The 26651-nt window shown below is 38.0% G+C and overlaps 4 protein-coding genes across 7 annotated transcripts in view; 1 reads left to right on the forward strand and 3 right to left on the reverse strand.

The window, feature by feature from the left end:
- Positions 1-19529, reverse strand: part of LOC105561045 (CAD protein) — a 31588-nt gene extending 12059 nt beyond the window's left edge. Inside the window, exons 1-13 of the mRNA XM_012010690.1 lie at positions 18815-19529; positions 15590-15728; positions 14852-15131; positions 14300-14610; positions 12570-13137; positions 12115-12348; positions 11155-11799; positions 10434-10986; positions 9840-10215; positions 9321-9747; positions 9006-9204; positions 8537-8688; positions 8189-8293 (exon numbers count right to left, since the gene is read on the reverse strand). Coding sequence (XP_011866080.1) covers positions 8189-8293; positions 8537-8688; positions 9006-9204; positions 9321-9747; positions 9840-10215; positions 10434-10986; positions 11155-11799; positions 12115-12348; positions 12570-13137; positions 14300-14610; positions 14852-15131; positions 15590-15728; positions 18815-18935 — 4110 coding nt within the window. The 5' untranslated portion in view covers positions 18936-19529. The remainder of the gene's footprint in view (positions 1-8188; positions 8294-8536; positions 8689-9005; positions 9205-9320; positions 9748-9839; positions 10216-10433; positions 10987-11154; positions 11800-12114; positions 12349-12569; positions 13138-14299; positions 14611-14851; positions 15132-15589; positions 15729-18814) is intronic.
- On the forward strand, positions 2008-8179 carry LOC105561044. Its single transcript, XM_012010689.1, has 4 exons — positions 2008-2570; positions 3676-3974; positions 4564-6467; positions 6692-8179. Exons 1-4 carry the CDS (start codon positions 2380-2382, stop codon positions 7310-7312), a joined length of 3015 nt encoding a protein of 1004 aa, XP_011866079.1. The 5' UTR covers positions 2008-2379; the 3' UTR covers positions 7313-8179.
- A 78-nt stretch (positions 19530-19607) lies between the features above and the next one.
- On the reverse strand, positions 19608-23237 carry LOC105561043 (pyridoxine-5'-phosphate oxidase-like). Its single transcript, XM_012010688.1, has 6 exons — positions 23095-23237; positions 21527-21736; positions 21355-21454; positions 20907-20981; positions 20013-20224; positions 19608-19887 (listed from the first exon to the last, which is right to left on the reverse strand). The coding sequence occupies exons 2-6, from the start codon at positions 21673-21675 to the stop codon at positions 19758-19760; spliced, it is 666 nt and encodes a 221-aa protein (XP_011866078.1). The 5' UTR covers positions 21676-21736; positions 23095-23237; the 3' UTR covers positions 19608-19757.
- LOC105561042 (atrial natriuretic peptide-converting enzyme) overlaps positions 21668-26651 on the reverse strand; it is a 33443-nt gene continuing 28459 nt past the window's right edge. For 2 of the 4 annotated variants that reach the window (XM_012010684.1, XM_012010685.1), the window contains exons 7-15: positions 26325-26531; positions 25975-26188; positions 25644-25789; positions 25238-25409; positions 24791-25035; positions 24264-24382; positions 23686-24104; positions 23288-23403; positions 21668-21747 (exon numbers count right to left, since the gene is read on the reverse strand). In XM_012010684.1, the coding sequence (XP_011866074.1) occupies positions 23931-24104; positions 24264-24382; positions 24791-25035; positions 25238-25409; positions 25644-25789; positions 25975-26188; positions 26325-26531 (1277 nt within the window). In that variant the 3' untranslated portion in view covers positions 21668-21747; positions 23288-23403; positions 23686-23930. Of the gene's footprint in view, positions 21748-23287; positions 23414-23685; positions 24105-24263; positions 24383-24790; positions 25036-25237; positions 25410-25643; positions 25790-25974; positions 26189-26324; positions 26532-26651 lie in introns of all 4 variants that reach the window. The other 2 variants (XM_012010686.1, XM_012010687.1) reach the window with 2 other exon arrangements.

Here is a 26651-nt window from a genome sequence, read left to right on the forward strand (position 1 = left end):
CATAAAATGTATATTTCAAAGAGATCTACAACTTTTGTTTAAAACATTTTTCAAAATTTTTAATATTTGTGTCTAAAAATTACATATAATTGGTTGACATTGTTTTTTTAATAACTTTTTAATAAACAAAGAGCGCCGGCTAAATCCTTCTGAGGGTTACTCAGGAGGGTGACCTCTATAATATATGTCAAGCCCAAGGTTATTGGAGGTGGGTGTGTTAATCTAAATAATTACCTTAAATCTTTTAAGATATTCAATTTTGCGTGCATTGACTTTTCAAGAATTATTGTCCTTTGTTCGTTGAGTTATATACGTTACATACAAGTACTATTGCACTTTGTACATTGAAGAAACATATACATGTACGTTATATATATATGTCACACATAAATAATTTTTAAAATGTTTAATAGATATATAACATTCCAAAGATGAACATTATCATCTTGATAATCGCCATTTACTACAAAAGTCTTGTTTGCATATTCAATCGTTTAACGTTACGCGATTTAATGCTTCAGCGGTGCCTAAATGCGGTCTACTTTAATATAACAGAACCAAAGATTGTTTACAAAACGGGACTTTACTGTTATTGCCAATTTTAATGTAAATTTTAGATTGGTCCTCTCGGAAAGTTTCTCATTTTGATATATACATATGTAACGTTGTATATTAAAATATCAAAGAATTGATTTAAAAAATGTAATAATTGGACTATCCTATTCATCACATTTGACGATGTAAAAAAAAACCTGTATTAACTTTCCAGTATACTTTTAATTCGGAGCTATATAGAATATTATTTAAACGTTCGTGTCGTCGTGACTTTTCGCATCAATCAACAATCCCAAATCATGGAGATATTTGTGTACTTCGTAGGGAAATTTCAAATTTTGTTGGTTTCCGCACCACTGCACTGCGATCGTCGAAACAGATATCGATCGGTGAAGATTACTTTGGTTTATCGGCAATTCAGAACGAGACCTTGAATCGTTAGGATCGATATCTTGCCCATCTTTCGGAAGAGCAAACTTGCCCGTTTTTTAGGGGCAAGTTTGCAAACCGAAGATACACGTCGAGGAGCAATGACGATTTCCCCGGGAGTCGTGCGAGCCGTGCTCCCGAATTAATCTGCAATGTACCAAATTACACCGATAGGAATTTCGCGCGTAGATTAGATAACAAGGGCAATTTTTATTCGCGATATATGCCACACGTAACACTGGTATACGAAATAATGTTACCAGGTGCACTACTGTGGTCCTGTGCGATACCACGAAATTCGATTGCGTTTCGAAAGAAGATAGACCTGACGTGGGTCTATGTACGATAACTCGTGACGAGCGCCTCAATAATAATTTTATTATAATAGTACTTCTTATCTAACGGGTGAAGCTATTACGGCAATGGTTTCGGCAATCTTTTATGTGCGCGCTACATTGGGTATAATAGTACAATAAAAACTGATTACATATCGTCGGAGAGGGAAGATTGCATCGAATAATCGATATTACTGTAACATAATCATTATGTCAATAGCTTCCCTTTTTCGCAGCAACTACTGTAACTTGCCGCTTGTACATGACCGGCTCATATTTTTGCTAGCATTTTTCTGAATATTTTCCATCGTAATTAATTATAATTGTCATTGATTACTAGCTACAAAATAAAAATGTTTTATTTATGTAAGTTATTAGTAGGCTAGTTAGATAACGAACTAGATGTTATTATTGAAAAAGATAAAACACGGCCTTACTGATAAAAGTTACTTGTTTAGTCTAGGATTAATAGATATGATAACCAGATCTAGGAAGTAACGTCAGGAAAAGAGGAAACATTGATAGGACATGGAAAAAATAATAAAGGTTGTTCTAAAGTTCTAAATATACTGCTTGAATGGCTGTGGCATTGTTCCTATGCCGATTCACCCCCGCGATAAGCGATGTGAAACTGCTGGACATTGGCGAACTCGGTGGAATCCCGAGGCTTTATCTTACCCGATGCCAGCGCGATCTTCCACAAGTATTTTACATCGGGCTTGTTTGTCGATGCCCAATAGTAAGCGGCCGATTAAAATCGATAACCTGATAGCTATTTATCGACCCAGACTCCCCGCGAGAGGACTACTGCCTCGCCAGTCATCGACGTGTCCTAACGCGCGCACGCACAATGCTGCGTCCCCGTTTTCGCTGACCTTGAAACTAGGATGAAGGAGTGTGTCGGTGACCTGTAGTGAATCCCGAAGTAGCCTATAGTGCATCGCGACCGATCCTGAGGACGCGCGCCCTACGTGGGGATACTCCACGTGGCCGTCTCTCCTCCTCTCTCTCTATCTTTTGTGTGGGTGCAATTTGTTATGTCATTGGGTAAAAAGGAAAAATGGGAATCGTAAGCTCGAGAAACAAAAGAGATACCCACTTGGGAAGCAATGGGCCCATCGCAAGAGGTGCAGCCAGCAAACAGATGGACGAGGATGTGACATTGTTGAAGAGGACAATCCTAAATGATCCTAACAGTTTTATCTTAAACAATCTCATGATGTGTATCCAGTTCTTCGAGAATTATGAGGAGTAAGCACTCCCGTTCCAATGTTTTTCTTTTGTATTGTGACTCGTTGCGGAATAATGATGGTTCGCGGCACAATCGTGATCGAACGTGTAAAGGGACTTTAGAAAATGGGGTGTAGTATTTGATATATGCTATTTATTGTCTCGATGAAGAATGTTCCAGTTGGTAAAGTTAATGTACTGTTAAAGAATTACTTGCACTTCCTAGTTGTTGCACCATGAACAGACTAGAAAAAATTTAACAGCAAAACCAGTGCCGATTTATTTATAGAGGATGACCGTATTATTGCATGTTGTTTATAGATAATATCCAGTCCAGAAATTTATTGGAAACAGAGGAAACATTTAACTGATTAAAATGTATTGATATTATCTTAATTTAATCTAATCTGCAAATCCCTATGTATTAATATAACAAATTCCATATATTGCAACAGGAAGGAAATGTGTTACAATTTCTCAATATTATTTTTGTTTTTCAATTTGCAAATCCCCTCGATGACTGTGCACGATAATCATACGCGCTTCCGCAAAATAAGGGATTATCTTGACATTCACATTAAAGATCTATACTGCAACACAGTTTTATTACTTTATAATTAACGTTATATATTATCTTGAAGAAAAATTAATTTCAATAAACTAATTTATTCATAAGAATGCAGTTTAATCATACGTCATAATATTATTTTTATTATTTTTTATATATATTCTAATATTAATCATTACTTATACAAATATTTAAATACTCTCATTTCTTTTACATGGTGACATTTTAATTAGTTATAATAACGAATGCAGTGCAAAAAAAGCAAAGCATGTACTTTACATAAATGTTATTAAATGTAGAGGAAAGTCCCCTATTATGAGATAGGCTCCTTATACGAGATAGCGGAGTCCCTGCTAAATTAATAGGCATCATCTGTTGATTCCACTACGCATTTATTGCTCTTGGAGTGAAATCTATTCAGTGGAAAATTTGTGATTGAATTTGGACATTGAAAACTTACTATCTCATATTAGAATTCCATTTCATAATACAAGACTTTTCTGTACTGTTAATGTGACAAACTATACGAAACTAATTATCGGAAAACTACTTTTGCAGTGACATAATTCAAATTAAAGAAACTCTGGCGTCATCCTACGAAAGCGAATTAAATAAGAGACTACCATCTCAAAAGCACGTTCTTTTGCCGGACGTTCTTCAGAAGCACATCTCATGTAACGTCGAATTCACTTCGACGAGACAGACCGGTGTTCTTGTTAACGAACCATTGCAACCTATTCGCATTTATGTTGTGCACAACAATATAGAAATTACGGAGCAACATTATGTATCAGAATACAGTAGCCTGAATAATGGGATTACGTATAACCTGATGGTGCAAGCAAGTGAAAATCCCGGTGAGTAAACTTGTTCCAACTCGTAAAGTATCTCAGATTGTCTTCGCTTTTTCCCAATGTGTTCTTGGTTCAATTTAAAATAGATTACTTTTTAACAAAAATTGAATTAATCGATAGTTTTGAAATAAAGAATCTTGTTTAAAAATTTTCGCAAAATTTTAAACACAAATTACATAAAATAATGCCCCATTCCACAATCCAATTTATATAAAGAAAGTTTTAAATTAAGATTATTCCCACATAAACGCATTAGTTTCAATGATTTATCTTTCACGCTATTATATAAACTTGTAAATGTAATGCTATAAATTTAATAAAATTTATAGAATTTAACGAGAGTTAAATTTTATTTTACTGAGGCCCGGTTCCATCAACGTCGCTTAACCTTAAGCTTAGCTTAATTCGTTCTTTGTCTTTTGCCAACTGTTACTTTAGAAAGAGACAAACGTGAATTAAACCAAGATTAAAGTTAAACGACGTTTGGTGAAACTGGGCCTGAAAGAGATGGCGTTAAATGAAATTCTTTGTATAAGAAAATTTTCTTAATGAACTCAGTAGCATTTAGTTAAAGATCACATTGTGCCGATAGGATACGTGCTGTTGCAACGCCTCGACGAAATGCCGTACGCGAGAAACTTCAACAAAGAAGACATCGATCCTTCCTCAACGGCGGATGACACCGAGGTATACGAAAGCGACGGCGAGAGCGATTGTAGTCGTAATTCGAACATGATGCTTCCGCATCAGCGAAACAGAAAGAGAGGATCTCCCCAGACGTCTTTAACTTTTAATGCCAAATCTTTGCCCAATCTATGTGACGACGAGGTAATTTACGAAGACCAAATATCTCTCTCGTGCAAAAATATGTACGAAACCCGATCCAACCATGATATCAAGACCGAGTCTGATTGTGAACACATGTCCTCGACGGAGGACAGGATGAGTAACGGCAGGAAAACGTGGTCGAAGAACGAACAGGAGATTAGGAAAAGGAGTTATCAGTGTTATCCCCCCCGATCCAGTACGGCAAAATCGGTGAGACATAAAATTCGCACGCCAGAAAGCAGCTCGAGTTCCGGCTACGGAACTACCGGCCGATCCGGAGCTTGCGACAGCGAGAGCGAATGGAGCTACGAAGCATCTAGCATGCAAGCTATTCGTAACGCGACTCATGACGAAACTGCCGCGGGTGCATCGACGAAGATCTACGATTTGAACGGGATGATTCCAAGGCAGTGTTTTAAGAAGATGAGGATCAACAACAACGACAAGATCTACACGGTGCGCCGGAAGAGGAGGCCGCAGAACAGCTTGCAATTTCGCCTCATGATGGCCGACAGACAATACGACTTCGATGTTTTCTACACTAGTAGTAGAGTATTCATGAACTACTTCGCCGACTTCTTCGCAGACCAATTGGCAAAGCCGCTGGGTTTCCAGCAGGTCGATCGGAATTGTATGGAGGAGTCGGTTATTCACTGTGACAAGATGATTGCATCGCACACTACCAGGCGTATCGAGTCCTACGAGATCTCGCCGGCGATACGGCTGCAGTGGCCGGAGTACGCGCAGGAATGGCTGGACAGACCGAGAAGCACTTGGCCTGAGTACAATGACATCAATAAAGTGAAGGACTTAGGTTGTTACGTGGTGCCCGAAAACTCTCTGCCGAAAAGACTCTTGTCAAATGGATTATCTCGGCACCGTCAAGGTGTCAAGAAGAATAAACACCAGGAACTTGAGTGGCAGCTGATATTCCCAGCTGCGGAACGATACCTGGAGACCTGCATGACGCACTCGCAAGTGCAAGTGTACCTGATCGCGCTGATGCTCTATAAGACATTTTTAAGATCGGTCCAGGAGACGACGCACGGCCTGACCATCTCTCACATTAGGAATAAGCTATTCTGGTTGATCGAGGAGGACGACGGGCCTTCCAAGTGGCCCGACAATCGGACCGGCGAGTGCCTGATCAAGTTGCTGAGCAGCCTCTATCGCTGCATCAGACAGAGCGAACCCAATCTACCGGACTATTTCCTCCGCGATAAAAATCTATTTGACAAAGTGCCTTTCGATTACCTGTTGCACAGCCAGAAGCAACTAAAGAGGATAATCGAGAATCCTATCATGTATGTGTTCCACGCGATGGAAAATATCAAGCTTAGCGACAAGTTCTTCCCGCAAGTAGACTTTACGAAGCTGTTCAAGCTACTGACGGTGAGACCGTTAGAGGCCTTGATGAATCCAGCCTTAGACATGCATTTATCGTCGTCGAAAATCTACGAGTCCCACAGAGAGATCTACAGCAGATCCAGGGACTGGTCTCGGAAAAGGAATACGCAGCATTGTCGAGAGGAGATCTACAACAAGGCCGATCGCCCTGGATACTGGCAGAATAACCGAAAGAAGAATTCGCAAAATTACAGCACGTCAACCGTGAGCCGGACGCTGATCATGCCGCGCAAGGCCACGGACTCTATCGTCGAGATTTCGGTGAGTTCCTTGAGCGATAAGATTACCGATCAACGGATCCATAACGAGCAATTCAGCTCGATACATTACTATCGTAACTGATTGGTACCAGACAAAAAGCGCGATCAGACCATGAACCCAAACGAATTCTCTCGAATCTAATCTTATCGCGGTTCTCGCGATTAGTGGATCAAGAGTCACGGCTAACTCACATTCCTGTCTCGTTTCTTCTTTCTCTTTTCCAGGAACGGTGTGCCGAATTGGAGGATATAAGGCTGGGCGCTCTGTTGGGCTTTTTCATCACGCATTTCGTCAAAATGGCCGAATGCTGTCATAAGTATCGGTCTTATCAGAAAAATGTTTATCTTGATCAGGCTGATCGATTGTCGATTATCCTATCGGAAATGGCCAGATACAAGGACGACGCGAAGGCTTATCGCAAGAAAATCTATAATCTGAGGATGAGGCCAATGGTGAATTCAACGAGATCGCCGAACAAACCACCGCAAACGCCTAAGAGGAATCAAGAGCCTGTGTTCAGCGTCAACATGAAAGATCGTTTTACGCGACAATTCTCTGAGATCATGAAGCCAAAGAACGAGCGACCGCAATCTAGTCATGAAGAGCACACGAACAAGGTCACAAAAACGGCTGCTCCGGTACAATTAACGAACGAGGGAGCCGCGCAGGCGGATACTGCGAGCGCGATTACGACCGAGGACGAAGATCCTTACGCTTCGAGGAAACCTCTATCGAAGGATCAGGGTGATCCTTCGATAGAGGTTTCGACCGAGGCCTCGGGTACGGTACAGAAAGTGGTCTCTCTAGCGGACAATCTAAACGAAACGACATATACATGCGTTTAGAAATAGGACGTAGATGATCTGTGGAAAGCGCGATAAAGACAAATCTTTGTATTCAATAATTGCGCTCGAAGAAAATCGAAATGGTATTTATTCTTATATTTCGAGAGTGATCGAAAGTTGATTTAGTAAGTAATCGAGGAAGACTGAGCGTGCTTATCGCACGCTTGCGAATTGTCGATATTCGATCGTCGCGTTATGCAAGAGCGAACACACACACACACACACACACACACACACACACACACACACACACACATATATACACGTAGTGATTAGTAATAGTTAAAGTAATTTATAAAAGTAGCCGCAGTTAGGTTCAACTAGCGAATATATTTTTGTAAAATAGCAATGTCATTGTAAAGCATCGCACGTGTACTTAGCATAGTAGAGCGCATTGCTGGATTACATGTTTCAAAAAGAGAATCTTTTACTAAGAAATATTTCTAATTTAAAGAAAAAGTTTAATTTTTATATCTCACAATACACTCATATTTGTCTTTTTGAACTTTATACACGAATCTAACGATTTCGCTCTATCTTTCGTTACTTCGTTATCGTTAATCTCATTATCTTTGTATCTATGTCAGTTCATTAAATCCTTAATTTTATCACGATTAAATGCGATATCTCTTCAACTCAAATATCCATACTGTAAAATCAGGCATCATATTTCACCATGTTATAAATTCAAATTGTGAAAACTCGAAAAATTTAACCGGTGTACAAGCACATCTCTCACAAATGCCTTCTTCTTGTGAGCATTCTTGTAAATATTACGTGTAAATCATTCTTTCCATATACGCGATCATGCGAGTGATAATTAAATATCATATCTAAAACGACATAAAGCAATTAATGAGAAATTTATTCGCTTACCTCAACACCATGCTCGGTGTAAAAGTCGGCGGTGCCCATGCTGGCGTACAACTTGTATCCCATGTTCTTCAGATTTCTGATAGACTCGAGCAACTCCATTTTATGCTGTAAAAATCACATTTTTATACAATATATTCTTTATATACACTTTATTAATAAACCATCTAATTTTTTTAAAGAATTTATGTTTGCAACTTGCTTTTCTATTAGTAACAACAGTTTTGCATTGTCACAAATGAAATTTGAAAAATCAACATTAGAGATTTTCAGTTTCCAAAATAAATTAATTTTAGTACAACGTGTGCAAGGAGATTTTTGTAAAGAAGAGTTCTTTTATAATGCGGCTACCTTAAAACTTCCCACAGAGAGTAAAATACCCCTTTCGGGCATATGAAAACCGGTGCTCATCATGCCTTTCAGGTAAGCTTCATAACGATTCTCGCCGAAACACGCTACTTCTCCGGTGGAGACCATCTCGACGCCCAATGTTACCTCAGCGCCTTCAATTAAATCGGTACCATTACCTTTTACATCTCAATGATTTTTTTTAACTAATTAATCTAATAATACCTAATAATCTTTCTACAAAAAAAGAGGACAAAAAGGATAAAAGGACAAAACTTTTTTGAAACTTGAATTTAAATAATTTAGAAGAGAGAAATTTAAAAGCAAAGTTAATTACACAAAAAAGTGAGAGTGTCATACAAAAATGTTAATAAACAAACATTCAGATAATTAAGAAACTTGGATGTGGCGTTTAATGTTGCGATACAAGTTTAAATAAATTTCCGTCAATTGTATATATATAAATTTTTACCTTTAAGACGGGAGAAGGAAAATTGTGGTACTTTTATTCCAACTCTTCCACAGCCAGCTAAAACGTCTACAGGTTCGATTGTTAACCCCATGATTAAACGAGTTGCCATCGCAACGAAATCGTGATCTAAAGTTTTGGAAACGAAAGGGAAAGATCTGGATACTCTCACGTTACACTCAATCACCTTCAGCTCGTTATCCTGCATAAAAATGATATTAATCGTCACTTGAGACATGAAATATAATAAAGTCTGTACACTTAATATTTTGATATCTAAGCAGTAGAAGTGATGTGTACGCGTGTTGCGACGTGTACCTTCGCAATTAGCTGCATGTTGAAAGGTCCAGTAACTCCCAAAGACGCCGCCACTGCTTTAGAGATGCTCTTTATCTTTGCCAGTGTTTGCGTGTTGATGTCCTGCGGCGGTGTTACTAACGTCGCATCACCGGAATGAACGCCAGCGTTTTCCACGTGTTCGGATACGGCCATGCACAAAATAATCCCCTCGTAAGCCACGGCATCGACGTCGATCTCCTTCGCCTCGAGGATGAACTTGGATATTACCACGGGATGCTCCTTGCTGACTTCACTCGCGCTTTTCAAATAAGACTCGAGATCTTGATTCGAGTAAGCGACATTCATGGCGGCTCCGCTTAGCACGTACGAAGGCCTCACGAGGCATGGATAGCCGACTTCCTCGCAAAACTCAATCGCGGACTTCAAGTTCGTTAGTTCCTTCCATCTAAAGTAGAAGAACAAAATACGAATTGAGAGAATGATCACGATAAGTAAGTGCACGTGTACGTTCACCTACATCGAATGAAAATTGGTTACCTCGGCTGTGATATGCCGATGCTGTCGAGCATACGGGAGAATTTGAAACGATTTTCGGCGCCGTCTACGGATTCCGGGGAGGTCCCGAGGATTCGTGCCTGTTGTCTATGCAGATCCATGGCGATATTGTTAGGCAGTTGCCCACCCATGGATAGAATTATACCCTCAGGGCACTCACAGTCATATATGTCCATCACCACCTCGAATGAGATCTCCTCGAAGTACAGCCTATCACTCATATCGTAGTCTGTGCTAACTGTCTCTGGATTGTAATTCACCATGATGGTCTTACGTTCAAGATTTCGCAATTCTCGCAGGCAACTCACGGCGCACCAATCGAACTCCACTGAGCTGCCGATCCTGTACACTCCGGAACCTGAAAGACACATTAATAATACATCGTTCGTGTCCACCTTAAAACTGTGATAATCTTTTTTATTAACTGGGCGTATTTTTTCCTCTTTCTGCTATAAGTAGCTGTAAGAAAAGTCACGTAGATACAGAGTTGATGCAGCGACTGACTAACAAACTAGTACTTTCTTATCGAAGAAATTTGGTTGCGATTAATTAACATAATTATTTTTAACGCTGTACCTATCACCATTGTGTATCCTCCGGGGAACTCCACGTCGTGAGTGGTGCCATTGTACGTTAGATAAAGATAGTTTGTATTGGCCGGCCACTCAGCGGCCACCGTGTCGATTTGTTTGACCATCGGTCGAATTTTGTGCTCTTGTCTCTGTATTCTGACAGCTAATTCGGAGCTCTTCACTATGGCGGCGATCTGTTTGTCCGAGAATCCGTTCTGCTTTGCGCCTAGCAGCAAGTCGCTCGTGAGCTTCGTATGATCGGTGTTCTCCAGGAGTACGTAGTAGTCGATGATGTTCTTCATCTTCTCGAGGAACCAGCGATCTATCTTGGTCAGTTTGTACAACCGGTCGATCGAGTAACCGGCTTTGATCGAGGCGGCGAGAACGAACATCCTTTTGTCGGTTGGCTTCTCCAATTCTTCGTCATTTGTCGGCTTCACGTAAGGATCGAAGCCATTCACATTCTCGTTGACCATCCTCAGTGCCTTCTGGAAGGCTTCTTCGAATTTACGACCGATCGCCATCACTTCACCTACACTCTTCATGGAACTACCGATCTGAAAAAATATTTAATATCTCAGATATTATACTGTATCATGAGAAAAGATAATACGTACATATTTTTTAATATAAACTGTGTTAAAGCAAAAAATTCATATAAATATATCAGTGGCTCAGTGAAGCGAACCGGGGTAAAACGAAAAATTCAAGAAATTATTCAATACCTTTGTGCTGACGCGTTGAAACTTGCCAAGATCCCACCTCGGAATCTTGACCACGCAATAATCAAGACTCGGCTCGAAACAAGCCGTCGTCTGTTTGGTAACGGAATTACAAATATCCGGCAGGCGTATTCCAAGAGCCAATTTGGCGGCGACGTAAGCGAGAGGGTATCCCGTAGCCTTGCTGGCTAGAGCCGAGCTCCTGGACAGTCTAGCATTCACTTCGATGATGTAATATTCTTCGGAGAACGGATTTAGCGCGTACTGGATGTTACATTCGCCGACGATGCCGAAGTGCCTGATGACCTTAATGGCAGTACTTCGCAGCTTATTGTATTCTTTATTCGACAGGGTCTGGCTTGGCGCGACGACGATCGACTCGCCGGTGTGTATGCCGAGCGGATCGACGTTCTCCATGTTGCACACCGTGATACAGTTGTCGTACGCATCGCGAACAACCTCGTACTCCACCTCCTTCCAGCCCTTCAGGGATTTGTCGATAAGCAACTGACTCGAATGAGCTAGAGCGTGTTGCGCTAGTGTTTGCAACTCCTCTTTCGTGTTAGCAAAGCCCGATCCGAGGCCACCGAGCGAGAACGCAGCGCGCGCCATTACGGGGTAGCCCAGTTTTTCAGCAGCTCGTAATGCCTGTTTAAGAAAAATTATGCAAATTGGAATTGTAAAAAATTACTCGGTACTCTTTAGGAAGGAATTGGATGCGCGTGTTGGCAATACGTTGGGCATGGGATTCTTATTTTATAAATTTATAAAGAATTGACTCGGAAATTGTTTATTATTTATCAGCAGCGGGAGATTTTATTATGGACGGAAGCGATTTAAAATGTATTCAAGATATAGGTCGATAAAGTGGCCTGTGTTTGTCACACACAGTTCCATAAAATTGTGATCTGAAAGATTTTAAAAAAAATGCAAGTCTGTAATAAAATTCACTGTTATAAATACCTCCTCGATCGAGTACACGGCAGCACTCGGCGCAACTTTTTCATTTATCTCGCTAATACGATCCGCGAAGATCTTCCTATCCTCGGTTTCTATAATGGACTCGATTGGCGTTCCTAAAACTTTAACATTGTATTTGGCGAACACGCCGTTCTTCTCAAGTTCAACGCCACAATTTAGGGCGGTTTGCCCACCGAATGTTAATAATACGCCGTCCGGTCTTTCGGAACGTATCACCTAAAGCAGATTGAATACATATTATTTTTCTTTTAACATCACGTATTAGGTAAAATGTGGTATCTCTTCATCGAAACATGTACGTCTTTACATTAAATTTTGCATTAATGTTAACGAACGTTTGAGGGCACATTAATACATTATTCAAATTACAATTAATAATGATAAGCCATCAGTATGAGAAGATTCGTTCTTTGGACCTTAAGTGCAACTAAGCCCACCTGTTCTACATATTCCGATATAATCGGCAAGAAATAGACTTTGTCAGCCATTCCTTTTGAGGTTTGCACCGTGGCGATGTTAGGATTTATCAATAGAGTTTGTATGGACTCTTCTTTTAGCGCCTTAATCGCTTGCGAGCCCGAATAATCGAACTCTCCAGCCTGGCCGATGCTGAGCCCTCCCGAACCCAGAATCAATATCTTCTTCGGTTTTTCGGTCCCGATTGGAAGCGAAGGTCGATAGGTAAGTCTCTCGGTGAGCCTATCCTTTACAGAAATGCAAGGACGCTTATTGATGTAGTCTTTCACGCTTTGCAGGAACACGTCGAAAAGGCATTCGAGGTCTTCAGGCCCTGCCGTATGTTCCGGGTGAAACTGAACGGAAAAGTACGGCAAGATTGAGTGGACCACGCCTTCGTTGCTATTATCATTAGCGTTGGTAAACAGCACCTCCCAATCAACAGGCAATTGGGCAGCATCGACGCAAAATCCATGGTTTTGCGAGGTCATGTAGCAACGTCCGGTAACGCGATGCGTCGCCGGTTGATTATGGCCTCGATTGCCGTATCTGCAAAATGAGTGACAGGCATCGCTTGTAACTTGTAACACAGTCAGCTATTTTATATTTTGTAGGTATTACATAATAAGAAGACCATTCGTGTATGACGTAACAATAAGTCTTTGCACTGCATCACGGAGAGAATTTTCTTTTCAAATTTATCCTGAAAATCGTGCAATCGTAGGACAATACGGCATTTCGATGAATTTTATGAGAGTTTTTGGAAGTTTTACCATACATTTTACTAGTAAAATGTATACTAAGTGTAGTTACTAGTAAAATGTATGGTAAAACTTCAAAAAGCTGTCACAAAATTCATTCAATAGTTTATATTGTTACTAATCGATGGCCGTTGAAAGATAAAACAGGGAAAATAACAGATAAAATGGTATCAGGCCCTTCAGACGGGAATTTCCCCCTCCCTTCCCTTATCCATATCCCCGCGCCCGCAACCGAGCCCCCTCGCCCCGGACCTCTCCCTCCTCATATACCCTACTCATTGGGCAAGATAATCATCATAAAATGTCTACGAAAAAGAATGTTTATTAGTAAAATGTATGGTAAACTTCAGGGTTGGGAGAGTTGCTTTATAAAAGTATCTAGTTACAGTTACAAGTTACCAATTTTGAGAAGTAACGCTTTACAGTTACTCAAAAACTTTGCAGTTACTTTTTTGCAATAAAAATATCAAACCAGCATTTGAATTGTAAATCTTTGATAAAGACGTTTATGCGCAAATGCAAGGCCTAATGCAATATACGGAGGTTTAAAACACATGTAGAGAGGAGCCTTCACAACACTTTGGAATATTAAAAAATATCTAAAGCAACTATTAATATAACTGAGTTAAGTTACAGTTACAGATGGAGAGAAAGTAACGAAGTTAAGTTAGAGTTCACAAAAAAAAGTAACTGTTACTTCGTTACTTTCCAACCCTGGCTAAACTTTTAAAAAACTCTCATAAAATTCTTCAAACTGCCATGTTGTCCGACGGTCACAGGATTTTCGGGCTGTAAAAGGTTTTAAAATTCTCTCCGTGCATAGAATAAAAAAACTTCGAGACTAGAACATCTGTAATACCAAATGTTGTCTAACGGTCCTTCTTGTATTATTTCAGCAGTGTTTGCTAGTCCATTCTTATGAGAACAGTGTGTTGACATATGGTACGTACCGCATTTTGTACGTGACACAGCCAGCGGCTATGGATAGCAGTTGATGCCCAAGACATATGCCGAAGATAGGTCTTTTTTGCCTGAGTGCCTCTCGTATATTTTCTATTGTCACCTGACACATGCTGGGATCGCCAGGGCCGTTGCTAAGGAACAAACCGTCGTATTCGGCACTTTTAAAATCGAAGTCCCATGGCACAACATCCACGCGAGCACCGCGTTTTAATAAACATCTCAGTTGATTATATTTTAAGCCACAGTCAATTACGCATATACGAGGATGCCCGTCCGGGTTATATGTATTTGGGATCGGCTGAAAAATATTATACTTATGTGAAACTCTCTTATATTAAGAGACAGTATGACTTTTATAAGAAAGATTTTATTAAGTAACTTTATGTGCGAAAATACTAGTGCATTTGCAAATTAATACATTTGTTCATACTTAATCATATTATTTGCAATTGGTACAATGGTTGAAGAATCGAGTAAAATTCGAACATTGAGCAAGATGACCGCCATAAAATGCCCGTGAAAAGAAATGATTGCTTTACCTGAGAAACTTCCGCAACGAGATTTCTTTTGTTAGGATCTTCTATTGGAGGCATTATTGGCATAACGTGTGGCGGCTGATCAAGAACTATCCTACCTACAATAGTACCTTTCTCGGTAATAACTTTCGTTAATGCACGTGTGTCAATCTCACATATCCCAGGTACGTTTTGCTGTTTCATCCAATCGGACAACGTCTTATCTTGCCGCCAGTGGCTGGGCTTCTCGCAAATTTCTCCAACTATGAGCCCAGCAGCCCAAATACGATGGGACTCGAACCAGCTGCGTTAAAATTAATATTTTGCCCATCAATACAAAATGAAACTTTTGATATTTATACGCACGTATTATTTCTTAATTTAGTCTTGCAGAAAATTAAAAAATGTTTTTTCTAGAAAAATTTCAAAAAATATATGCTCTTTTTAAAAAATTGTTTTTAAATATATGCTTTTTTTTAAAAGGAATTTCTAAGAAAGGATAAATCGACGTTTTACTAAATATAAATATATTTTTTATTTATTACTCTCCTATTTTATATTTTTACTTATTATTTTGCTCATTATTTTTCTTGCAAACTTTACGATTAAGATATTATAAAAACGTGCTTTATGTGTTCCGTGGAAAAAGTGCATGTTGCTTTGATCAGTTCGATTCACATGTAAGTAATAGACGAAGATAAATATTGTCGTTGCCTGAAGTTGTTAATAGGCGTTGAATTAAATCTGATTACGACCACTTACTACGGTAGACCGTATTCGTCCTTTTCGTCGCCGAAGACGCCATAGTTTCCTATTAGCGGATATGTAAGCACTAAAATTTGAGCGTGATAAGAAGGATCTGTGAGTGACTCTGGATAACCGATCATACCAGTCTGGAAAACTGCAAGTAAAATAATAATCTTTAGAGAACTAATAGACTAGAATTAATAATCTTTATATATGCACATAATATTTATATTTGCACGTACACAAAGTGCACATTATTTCAGTTTGCACAACAGACTTGTAGGAAAATACAAATCCAAACATTTTCATACAATTAATTAAAAAATTCCCATATAATAACACGTATTAGTAATATAGTTATTACATAATTAAAACAAATTAGTTTTATCTACACTTAACATTGTAAAATTATATATTTATTGCTTTACTAAATGTATTGTACTTATTAAGATTGGAATGTTCCCACACAGCACCGAAATATTTCAGAAAGCTCTCAAAAAGCTGTCAATGAAATATGAAACCTTTCAAAAAAATATTTCAGACATGTTTCAGATACATGAAATGTCCGCGTAGATGAGATATCATAAATGTTTCTGAAATATTTCTGAAATGCTTCAGAAATATCTCTTAAATGCTTCGGAAATATTTCTGAAATACGTCGGAAATATTTCTGAATAATTTCTATATTACATTTCAATATTAATTTCCAAGTTATATGTTGGATAGCTTTCAATAATATATGTTTTAGAGATTACGTACGAAATATTTCTTTGAAATGTTTTGTAATATTTCTGAAATATTTCAGTGAGAAGGATCATAAATGATTTCGATAAAACGTTTCAGAAATACTTCTGAATGATTTCAATGTTACATTTCAATATTAATTTCCAAGGTATCTTTTGGAAAGCTTTCAATGACATGTGATTTTGATGAAACGTTTCCAAAATATTTCTGAATGATTTCAATTTTACATTTCAATATTAGTTTCCAAGTTATCTTTCGGAAAGCTTTCTGAAACTTGTTTTGCTCTGTGGGTTAGTTCTAGTCTCGTAAAAACTTTCTTATCTCGCGGACTTTGAATTTTTAATTAGTTTTTGTAACCTCAGGAATTTTTAATTAGTTTTTATAACCCAGACAGCACACACATTATAAAGACGTCTTTAAGACGCCTTTTAGACTTAAAGACGTCTTAAAGCTGTCTTTTAGACATGGTGTGCTGTCTGGGAACCTTAGGAAATTTCAAAGTTTGTATAACCTTATTGACAAAAAGCTGCCGGCAACTAAGATGTTTCTAGAAATCAATTGCTTCAAAGAAAAATCTATTGTACAACATGTTAATTGTCTACACCGTCACTATGCAGTGATATGTGTGTGACTTGAAAATTTTCCGCGCAATATAATCCGACGTGAAGATTTGTAAGTGAGCGCTCATTATGTATGTTTGTATATGCAACTTTGCATCAGCAAGTTTGTATCAAGTCGGAGGATTTTGTGGTATTCTCTTACATGATATACGATTACAGGTCACGTATTAATTTGTGTGAAATTAACAACGTATTAAAGTACTATAATAATAACAAATAACAATAATATGTATTAAAATTGCGAAACATATTATGTCTAATTTAAGAGATTGCATCTACCGGAAATATATTTATAATACACAATTGATACAGAAAAATATATTATGTCTATTTTAAAGTCTATCGTCCTTTTTCCCTTTTCCCCCCGCTTCTGTTTAGAATTTATGTTAAGATAAAGACACACCAAACGTAATTTAAGACTAGCGAGATTTGACTAACGATATCTATCTATCATTCACATGTTGCAACGTAATCATTTTATACGGCTTATCACCGCTAATCGGTTCGAAGTAACTACGAATACAAACCATTAATACCCTTCGAGTTCTAAATAAGTTAGAAAAATGATATTTAAAGTTATAGCAATAACTTTTTCCGCATTAAAAATATTCAAATGTAGGACTTAATGTTTCCTACCAACTTTTAAAATATTAAAGCAATTTAAAGAAATTTCAAAGATTAAAATAAGAAATATCAATAAATAGTTATTGATATTTCTTATTTCAGTCTCTTAAATTCAGGGTCTTTTGCTGAACATAAGAAAACTACATTTTCCAGTTATATTTTAATATACATATATATAATTTAATATTAATTGACATTTAAATAAAATACTTTGTCTATTTCTGTGAATCGCAATGTAAATTGTTCGTTATTTAAATAAACTCTCTCTCTCTCTCTCTCTCTCTCTCTCTCTCTCTCTCTCTCTCTCTCTCTCTCTCTCTCCCTTTCTTCCTTTTAATTGAGAAAGAGAACAGTCAAAATTCAATTCTAGTTCTAAAAGAACCAAAACCCGTGGTAGAAATGTCGTTAATTTGTAATAAAATATATTTTATAGCAAGTTGCGTCGAACAAACAATTATTTCCGTTATCTATTCACGAAGGACAGATTTGTTCTGCATTAGGTTTGAACTTGTAAAAAGTACATAACAAAACAAGTTAAATGAAATTGAAAGAAATATTTTTCATGAAAACGTTAATTATTGAATCAAGGAAAAAGGAAAGACATTTTTTTATTGTCGCTGTACTTATATATGTACAATTACCGAACCAATATTACACTTTAAAGGTCAATATTTATTTAATGGTAGATATACTTTTAGAAACGTCCTACGTTATAAATGAATACACTGTTATCACATCTCTCTACAGACTTTACACTGATAAGGAACAATGTAATGAAATAGCAGTCTTCTATGAAACACATCTGAAATGATTAATTAACTGACAGACGTTACATCGTTTCAAAAGTTATCATACTTGAGACGTGATATTTGCGCATATTTAACCTCAAGCGAGCATGACGCCGTATCTCTATAAACACAAAGTCGGAGTTGAAAACTCTATGGTCCCAGGAGCGGTTGAGAAAACGAATAATACTGCATCGTGAATGAATGCCTCTGGTGAATTACACAAAAATATACTGCGTTTCTTTTCTACGTGCGGTCTATATAAAATAATAGTAATGTTCACTCGCAATATGTTAATATCAACAGGTATCTATTATGCAAAGCGGACAACGTGTTCCATCTTACAATGCCATCGTATGCAATGCTCCCCGGTTTAAGGAAGTCGCCACGAGAGACAGAAGGCACGTGTACGCACTTGACTCCGACTCGTGAAAGGAACACGTGTCCACACTTGTGTATCAACTCACCAATTTCACCGTCAACGGACACATCGGCGCCGAAGCGTTTCCCCGAGAAAACGCTGCCGTCTTCCAAAAGGAGGTAACTATCGATCGCGTTATTACACCCGGTGGGCGGGTCGTTGGACATTTTGAATTTTAAGTCGTACTTCACCACGTATGTGCTGCCGACACACTGCGTGCGTCGTGAGCCGGGAGCACGCTTTCAGGCCATCCAGCGTCCAAGCTTCTCCTACGATGCCGATACGCGCGCTGTTAGAGCACCGTAAATGCGCGTTGTACGACCAATTGGCGAGCAACGTTCCCGCTTTGCCGCATAGAAGCTGTCACGCGAGTCACGTGGCACGAATTGCCGCCGTATTATTGGATCCCGCGGCTCAGGTATCGAACGTTTCGTGCACCGTTATGTTAGCGGGAAAATTTCACTGGCTAACACTTCCAGCCGATCTCTCCAGTTTTGCCAATTCTAATTTTACATTATAATTTCAGGTTGAAAGTTTGTAAGAAATTATTTAAGATTGCTCTCTTTTCAATGTAATAGAATGTGTGTACATTCGAAGTGTTAAGTACCTAATAGAAAAATGTATTGTACTAGAAAATATACTGCGCTAGAAATAAACGAAAGAGATGGCAATAGTAATATAAATATATTAACTTGGAAAACTTCGTTGTTAATTTGATACGTCCAGTCTATTATTCGATATATTTTTCATTACTTTTAAAAATAACGTAGCCTCATGAGTAATAATTCGCGTAATATAATTTACAATAATATTACACGTATAAAAATAAGAGCTTCAAGTTTTTGTTGCTTTTTAATAAAACCTTTTCTATTGCAATTAGAAATATTGTAGTAAAGATTAAATCGGAACATTACAAATGCGATTATAAAAATTACATAGATCCGCCACACATAGAATAATTTGAGGGAACACAGACACACAATACAAAATTACGCTGTTATTCTTTGATAATCCCAGCGATCCTTGCTCTCATTCTTTTTGTAATGTATTCGATCGGCGATTAATTGGTCCCGGGCGTAATAAAATTCCATCATCTCGGGTGATAATTTATAAGCTACGCTGAAAACATAAGAAACGCTGTTTTAACTTCGCCTGTGACAAATATATTGTTCTTAAATATCTAGATTTTATGCTTATTTATGTTATACGTATATATTATATAAAATTCAGCTGAAAAAACCTACACGTGATCCGGCATTGGTAAGTCCTCTCCCTCGTGCGTTTTGTCGTCCAGTTGTTCTAATATCTCATTATACCGACGGTTCAACTCGTCCCAGTTAGCCGGTTGATCCTGATGGCATAAGTGGGCACGGATTTTACAGTACAACGGCTCTCTCTCGTATATAAGTTGACAGGCCGGTCTTTCCAGTTTTTTCATCGATCCCTCTATCCTCGCCTAAATCATTTTTTGGAATTTTAAGCACTACCTGTTCTAACGGAACGTTAGACGTATTTCAAGTGCGGTGCATCAGTTCGGTTCAGATTGTATCATCAAAGGCATCTATGTTTAAATAATCATGTAAATTTATCCATCCCTGATCATTACTCGAACCGAATTAATGCACCGTACTGCATGTTCTATTTACGGATATTGTGCCTTATACACGCTTTTCACTAGTTACAGAAGCAAAAATTATAAAATGTCTGAATAAATGTGAAACATGTTAAAGATTAAATATTTAACAAGTACATTTAATATTTATTGGAGCTAAATAAGACCTCTAGGCAAAGTCAAACAACGAACGAGGACGCCTTGTAGGTCCGAGCAAGATGTAAGTAGCCCAATAATTCAAATTTTATTATGCAAATTCATATACCGCTTTTCCATCCGCCTTGTGCGCCAGTTTCTTTTCGGACATAACATTCTACAGAATTCATATACCGTTTTTTCATCTGTCTTGTGCGCCGGTTTTGTCCGAAAAGAAACTGGCGCACAAGACAGATGGAAAAACGGTATATGAATTCGCATAATAAGATTTAAATTATTGAGCTACCTACATCTTGCTTGGTCCTACAAGGCGTTCGCGTTAGTTGTTTGATTTAATATTTAGTTGGTGGATTACGCCAAAGCTACTTGCCTGTCGCATAACATGATGTTGTTCATCGTTCTTATAATTCCACAAAAAGCACATAGCAGTATATGAATTACAATCCTGTAAAGAAAAAGTAAAGGAAGTAAAATCTTCAGTATTCGAAGACATTAGAGCGAATTAAGTTTGAAAATTATTGGATGTTTCTCGCTTAGCGTTTCGACTAATTTAGGGTGCGGTTTTTGCTTTACAAATAATTCAAGAAATTATTACTTTCACATTTTTACAACTCTTCTTGTAGCTTCCACTAAAGTCTACATTTGAAACGTTAAACAGATATAATTCGGAAAGAAAATACGTACAAATTTACGTCCTCTTCGTACGATTTATAATACGGTTTATATAATACGGTGGTTTAACTGAACTTTCTTTAGAATACACATTTTTAAGTTACTTCCCGTGAAATCTATTAATATTTCGAGATTAAAATATTTACCATGTCCTTCACTTTCTGACTGCGTGCATCTGTCATGATGACAAAACCGTTATCGTCGAATTCTCGTAACATTAAATTCCTCGAGCTGACTTTGAAATTTCTGAGATACAGAGTGGATTAAATGTACACATATATGTCTCTATTGAATGGTATACTTTTAGACAATACCTACGGGGGAGACACAGTCGCTAGACAACAGACATCTACCAATCCAGTTTGGAATTTCAGCGCTTCGTTGCGCCACATTCTGAAGAGATCGACTGGATTATCCACAGGATCGATTCGTGCGAGACCAACGCAATCGTGAGTCGTTATTGCCATTTCCTTTGTAAAGTGCGTATGAATTGACTCGGCAAAACGTTGTACACGATGAAAAGTGTTTCTACAAATTTTCTAGTGGACGAGATTCATTTTAAGATAAACTCATTTCAATACTCTTTGAATACATAAGCAGTTATCTATTTTCAAACAATAAGCATCTCACGATCTCATTTTAAACAGATTGTTAGTTATTTTGTTTGAAATAGATAAGCAATTTACTTAAAACAATTAAGAAGTAAGATAAGGCTCCAGATCAAACAACGAATCAAATAACGATGTTACAACGAATATTATGGGCAATGTGAGCCGTCGCCCGTTCTAAGGTGATGAAAACAATTAACTACAAATTATAAAAATAATATGCATTAAAGCGGATGGTAGAAATACGATACAAATTGAACGTTTCGGTCTACATATGTGACCCTCTTCAGCAATGTAATATTAAATACATAAATAATTTTAGGTAAGTCATAATTTTCCAAAAAACAGATGAGTCGTAACATCTTAACGAAAACGTACATGCGAGAAGTACTGATTTACGTCCGAATAAGTGTAAAAAAAGGCTGGTCAATTGTGTGTCGACATTCCATCATTACCATCCGCTTTAATGCATATTATTTTTATAATTTGTAGTTAATTGTTTTCATCACCTTAGAACGGGTGACGGTTCACATTGCCCATAATATTAGTTGTAACATCATTATTTGATTCGCAGTTTGCTTAGATAAATAATAACAAGATTTATTAATTTCCACGGAACATTTTAACAAGATGATTTTAATTACGAAATATACCTACTCTTACATAAACAGGATAGAACAGGGCTATTCTATATTATATTCTTCATTATTGTTCTTGTGTGATAAAAAAACGTGTTTTAACCTTTTTGCACGACAAAACAAGCTCTTCATTCCTTATTTCTGCTAACGAATAACGGAGCTGAGAAGGGTAAATCTCTCTACGTACAATTTCCGTCACATAATTCATGTATTTAATAACATTAGAGCAAGATAAACTGTTCAAACAATGGCAACTTTTTTTGTAAAAAAATTTAAGAAAGTAAGAAGTAAGAAGTAAAGAAAGCCAAGTAAGAAGTAAGAAAAATTAATCCTGAAGAATTGAAAAAGAATCTTGAAAATACATAAAATACATATAAAAATTAACTCGACACGCAATTCAAACTAATTTCAGAACTTTAATGTTAGAATTGTAATCTCGGGGATTAATCGATGTTGCCACATCACGTGTACTAACACTCTTGGACTAAATAGTAACAAACACCTGTTACTCAATGCTCCTGATATGAATGGTATTCAATGTTATATAATTTTTCTGTCGCAGAGGAGCAGCGAGCGTATTTTTCTTATTCAAATTTCACTTATGTATTCACTTATTAAACAATCGTTCGAAAAACATTACCATCGACGAGATGAATAAACGACTTGCTACGTTCCCAGTGAAGAATCTACGAGAAACAGAAACAGACTCGCCTCGATGACGATCATGCTACTACTATTTCCGTTCTTATCGATTCTCATCTCGCACTGTCATCTCCCACCTACTACTCGTATGCTTCTGCGCAAAGTGTACTTTCGCGAGGCTGCCAACTTACGTTATATAATTCGTTATCGTAAGACTATAACGTTCTGATGATAAATAAGTTGAGTAGGTCTTGAATTTCGTCCATCTCTTCGCATACGACACCGAGGGGGTTCAGGAAAAAACGTCCTATTTAAGTCTTAAAATTATTATTTTAGGAAACTTTAATGTGTAAACGATCTTACAAACGTAAATGCATCGTAATCACTAAAATAATGATATGAATCTAGAGATAACGTACAAAGCAACTATGTATACGCATGGTAAAGTAAATGTAGGGCGAGAAAAATAAGTTAAAAAATTATGCCACGGTAACGAAGGATTTTTATATCCTTAGACATAAAGAAAAGATTAGGTATTTACAAAAATACGATTGCACGTGCCGGTGATCAGTAACAGAATACGTCGTACCTGATAAAATGGTGTATTGATAACAACATGTATTCGTGCAAGACGGACGCGACTGAGTCGGCGTGCAGTACTTAACGATCGTCGCGCGTATCAATTTAGAAAATTTCTATCACAATTTCGATATCAGTCCTATGTTTTAATATTACAACGGTCATTTCTTATCGTCCGCGATCCATCGTGGATATGTCGAGCATACGTCTTATTCGCGTATTTGTTTATCAAATGTTAATTCACGAACGGATTTCTCAACCAATAGTAGCTTTGATCCAATCGATATGCGACGAAATTTTATCGTACAACCGAGGTCTCTCGATGCCGTCCTTCGAGCAAGCTATCCTCCAGCTACCGATACCCGCCAGCGCCCATCTTCGACCATCCTCTTGCAGACACAGCATCGAACTGCCGGCGAGTTCTTCTTCCTATTAAAATTGTATTACTTTATGTCACTAATTAATTCCCCTTATATTTAAAATACATTTGTCTTGAGAAACAGCGAAACAAACTTCCTATAAAGGGATAAAATTGATAGAAAACAGTTTAATTAAGGTAATAACTTATGTTGAAAACTATTAGCTTACGTTGCAATCGTCCGCGGAATATGCTTGCTCGGTGCAAACACTGTTTACTGAAGGGATGCTGATATTTTCACACTTCTCCATTGCACTATGTTTGAGTTGTACCCTTTGTAATAAATCGCCTGTCAAGAGAGAGAGAAAAAGATATTATGTGTTTCAAGTATTTTTTGCACTTTGTTCTTCGATCATTCGTGTAAAAATGGAAAGAATTGACGTTTAATAGACATTTTACAGTTTTCCTGTATAGTTTACATTTTGATTTATTTTCTACTGTCTAATAGAGTTTTAAATAAATTATTAAGCATTGTTAACATAATGCACATATTGAAATTTTGTTATTTAAATATTGTCAATAAAAAATATATATTGCAATAACAACGTAATATCAAGTCGATTTTTCAATAAGTTATTCTTCGATGTTCAATGGCGCCTAAAAATGATAAAAAAATGTTTTAACTCTTTCGAGAAATGGGCCTTTAAATTTTGAAAGGCAATTAAGGGTCAGTAGTACATCATGATTGTGCACGTACGATTTCTCGCCCAGCCAAGAGTGTTGCATTGCGATGTGTTGCTCGGTGAATCCTCGCTGGAGGGCAGACAAACCGGTCTCACGAAGTCCGAAAAGGTCGTCACCGGTCTATCCAACTTCACCAGAACGGTCGTGCCCTCCACCGGTGATTTGATCATACCGACGATTCTACGTTCTTGTTCCCAGGGCGACGTGCTCGAAAGTCGTACGACCCCAAGTCGAGCCGACCATTCCGCTTTCGGTTGACTAAATAAAAAATTGAGACCATCAAAATCAGGACTGTATGTGTAACACGCACAATGTACGTGTAATGTAATATATTAAAATTAACAGTTGCGTCTTTGACTTCATAATTTCATAATTATGACGTTAATGGAACGCGGAGTATGTAGTGTAAGAGAATTTTTCCATTACTGTGTGTACTTTTATAATACGAAGTAAAACGTACCCTTGGAAGCAATACGCGGTTGTGAGTAACCAATTGTCTGCCACGAGAGTGGCATCGCAGACGTGAACTCCCTCCTTGAAGAGTGCAACGTGCCAGGGCCAATCGCCAGGTTCTGCCATCTTATTGAGACCATTGGTGCCGCCGTTAGCGCGCAGAGATTGTATTCCGCACTCTAATTTCCCCCCAAAAAAACAGAACGAAAGACGTAAGTGTAAAATCGAAAGGTAAACAGAAGTGTGAAAGTCCAGACGTGCAAACGCGCACAGAAAATGAGAAGAATTAATAATTTGAATTTGAGGAAGTGTGTAAATTGAAAAAAAGTTTAGAGCCACATGCACAATTGCGCCGAAGCGTTTATTTAAAAGATGAAAATTCTTATAATACGCATACGTAGAGGAATTCGTACCGAGATCGGAACAGCGGACGTACAGAACTTCCTTGCTGGGGCAAGGAGCCCGGACGAAAGTGATTTCAGGTGCTGAGGGATCCTCCATGTACACGTACGGGACATCCTCTTCGTCGTCAGTTCTTACTTCAACGGAAGCTACGCCACTGTATTGCAGAAGACAGCGATTTGTAAATTAAAATTCTCTTCCAATTGTGCGAAATGGTGATACAAGATGTAAATAGCTCTTAAATTACAGTCAATATCCAAGTAGCGTCGATCTTCGGTCCTTTTCTGATTCCTGATTTTTATTTTAACTTTATCGAGGAAGATATTTATACAAAATACTTACGTGTATGTGAGTAGAGTGCACAGTGAGCTCGCTGCTGTTTGGAGAACATTATCCATCTCCGTATCTGGCAGAGTAGCGTTTAAATTCGCCGTACAAAGTTTGCCGATGGTACCTTTCTCATTGAATACGACGTAGCCCTCTTTGTTGTACTTGGCGGCGTGCGGCGTGCTCCAGGATTGCGATTTTAGTTCGCGGACGCTCGGCGCCAGGAATACTGCGACAAAGACGTGTATAAAGGACATTAATTTCGATCCAATCAACACTGTTCCTTCATCCAAATTCAATGAATGCTCCCATTCAACTTTTCCAAGGGCGATTCATTACACTTTACTGCTTATCACATTACTTACGGCAGTCTTTCTCGTCGCTGCCATTCGGGCAGTCCGCCTTGCCGTCACATCGCTTCGTGTGTGGTACACAGGTTCTTCCTACTCCGCAATGCATGTCACCATCCCGGCAGTAGGCGCAGTTCTTCTCGTCAGAAAGATCCGGACAATCGATCACGCCGTCGCAAATCCTTGGAGATAAGGCTTTCGACTGAAGCGCCTGCACGCATCCTGTATCGATATTCACATCGACCGATTAATTCATAAGATAGTGTTTTTTGGTAATTTGATTAAGAGAAAATTGCTTTTGAATAACGGCTCTGTATTAATGACAATTAGCTTTTATTAATT

This window comes from Vollenhovia emeryi, unplaced genomic scaffold (assembly GCF_000949405.1).
Source record: "Vollenhovia emeryi isolate VEMERY1.0 unplaced genomic scaffold, V.emery_V1.0 DF939213.1, whole genome shotgun sequence".
Lineage (NCBI taxonomy): Eukaryota > Metazoa > Arthropoda > Insecta > Hymenoptera > Formicidae > Vollenhovia > Vollenhovia emeryi.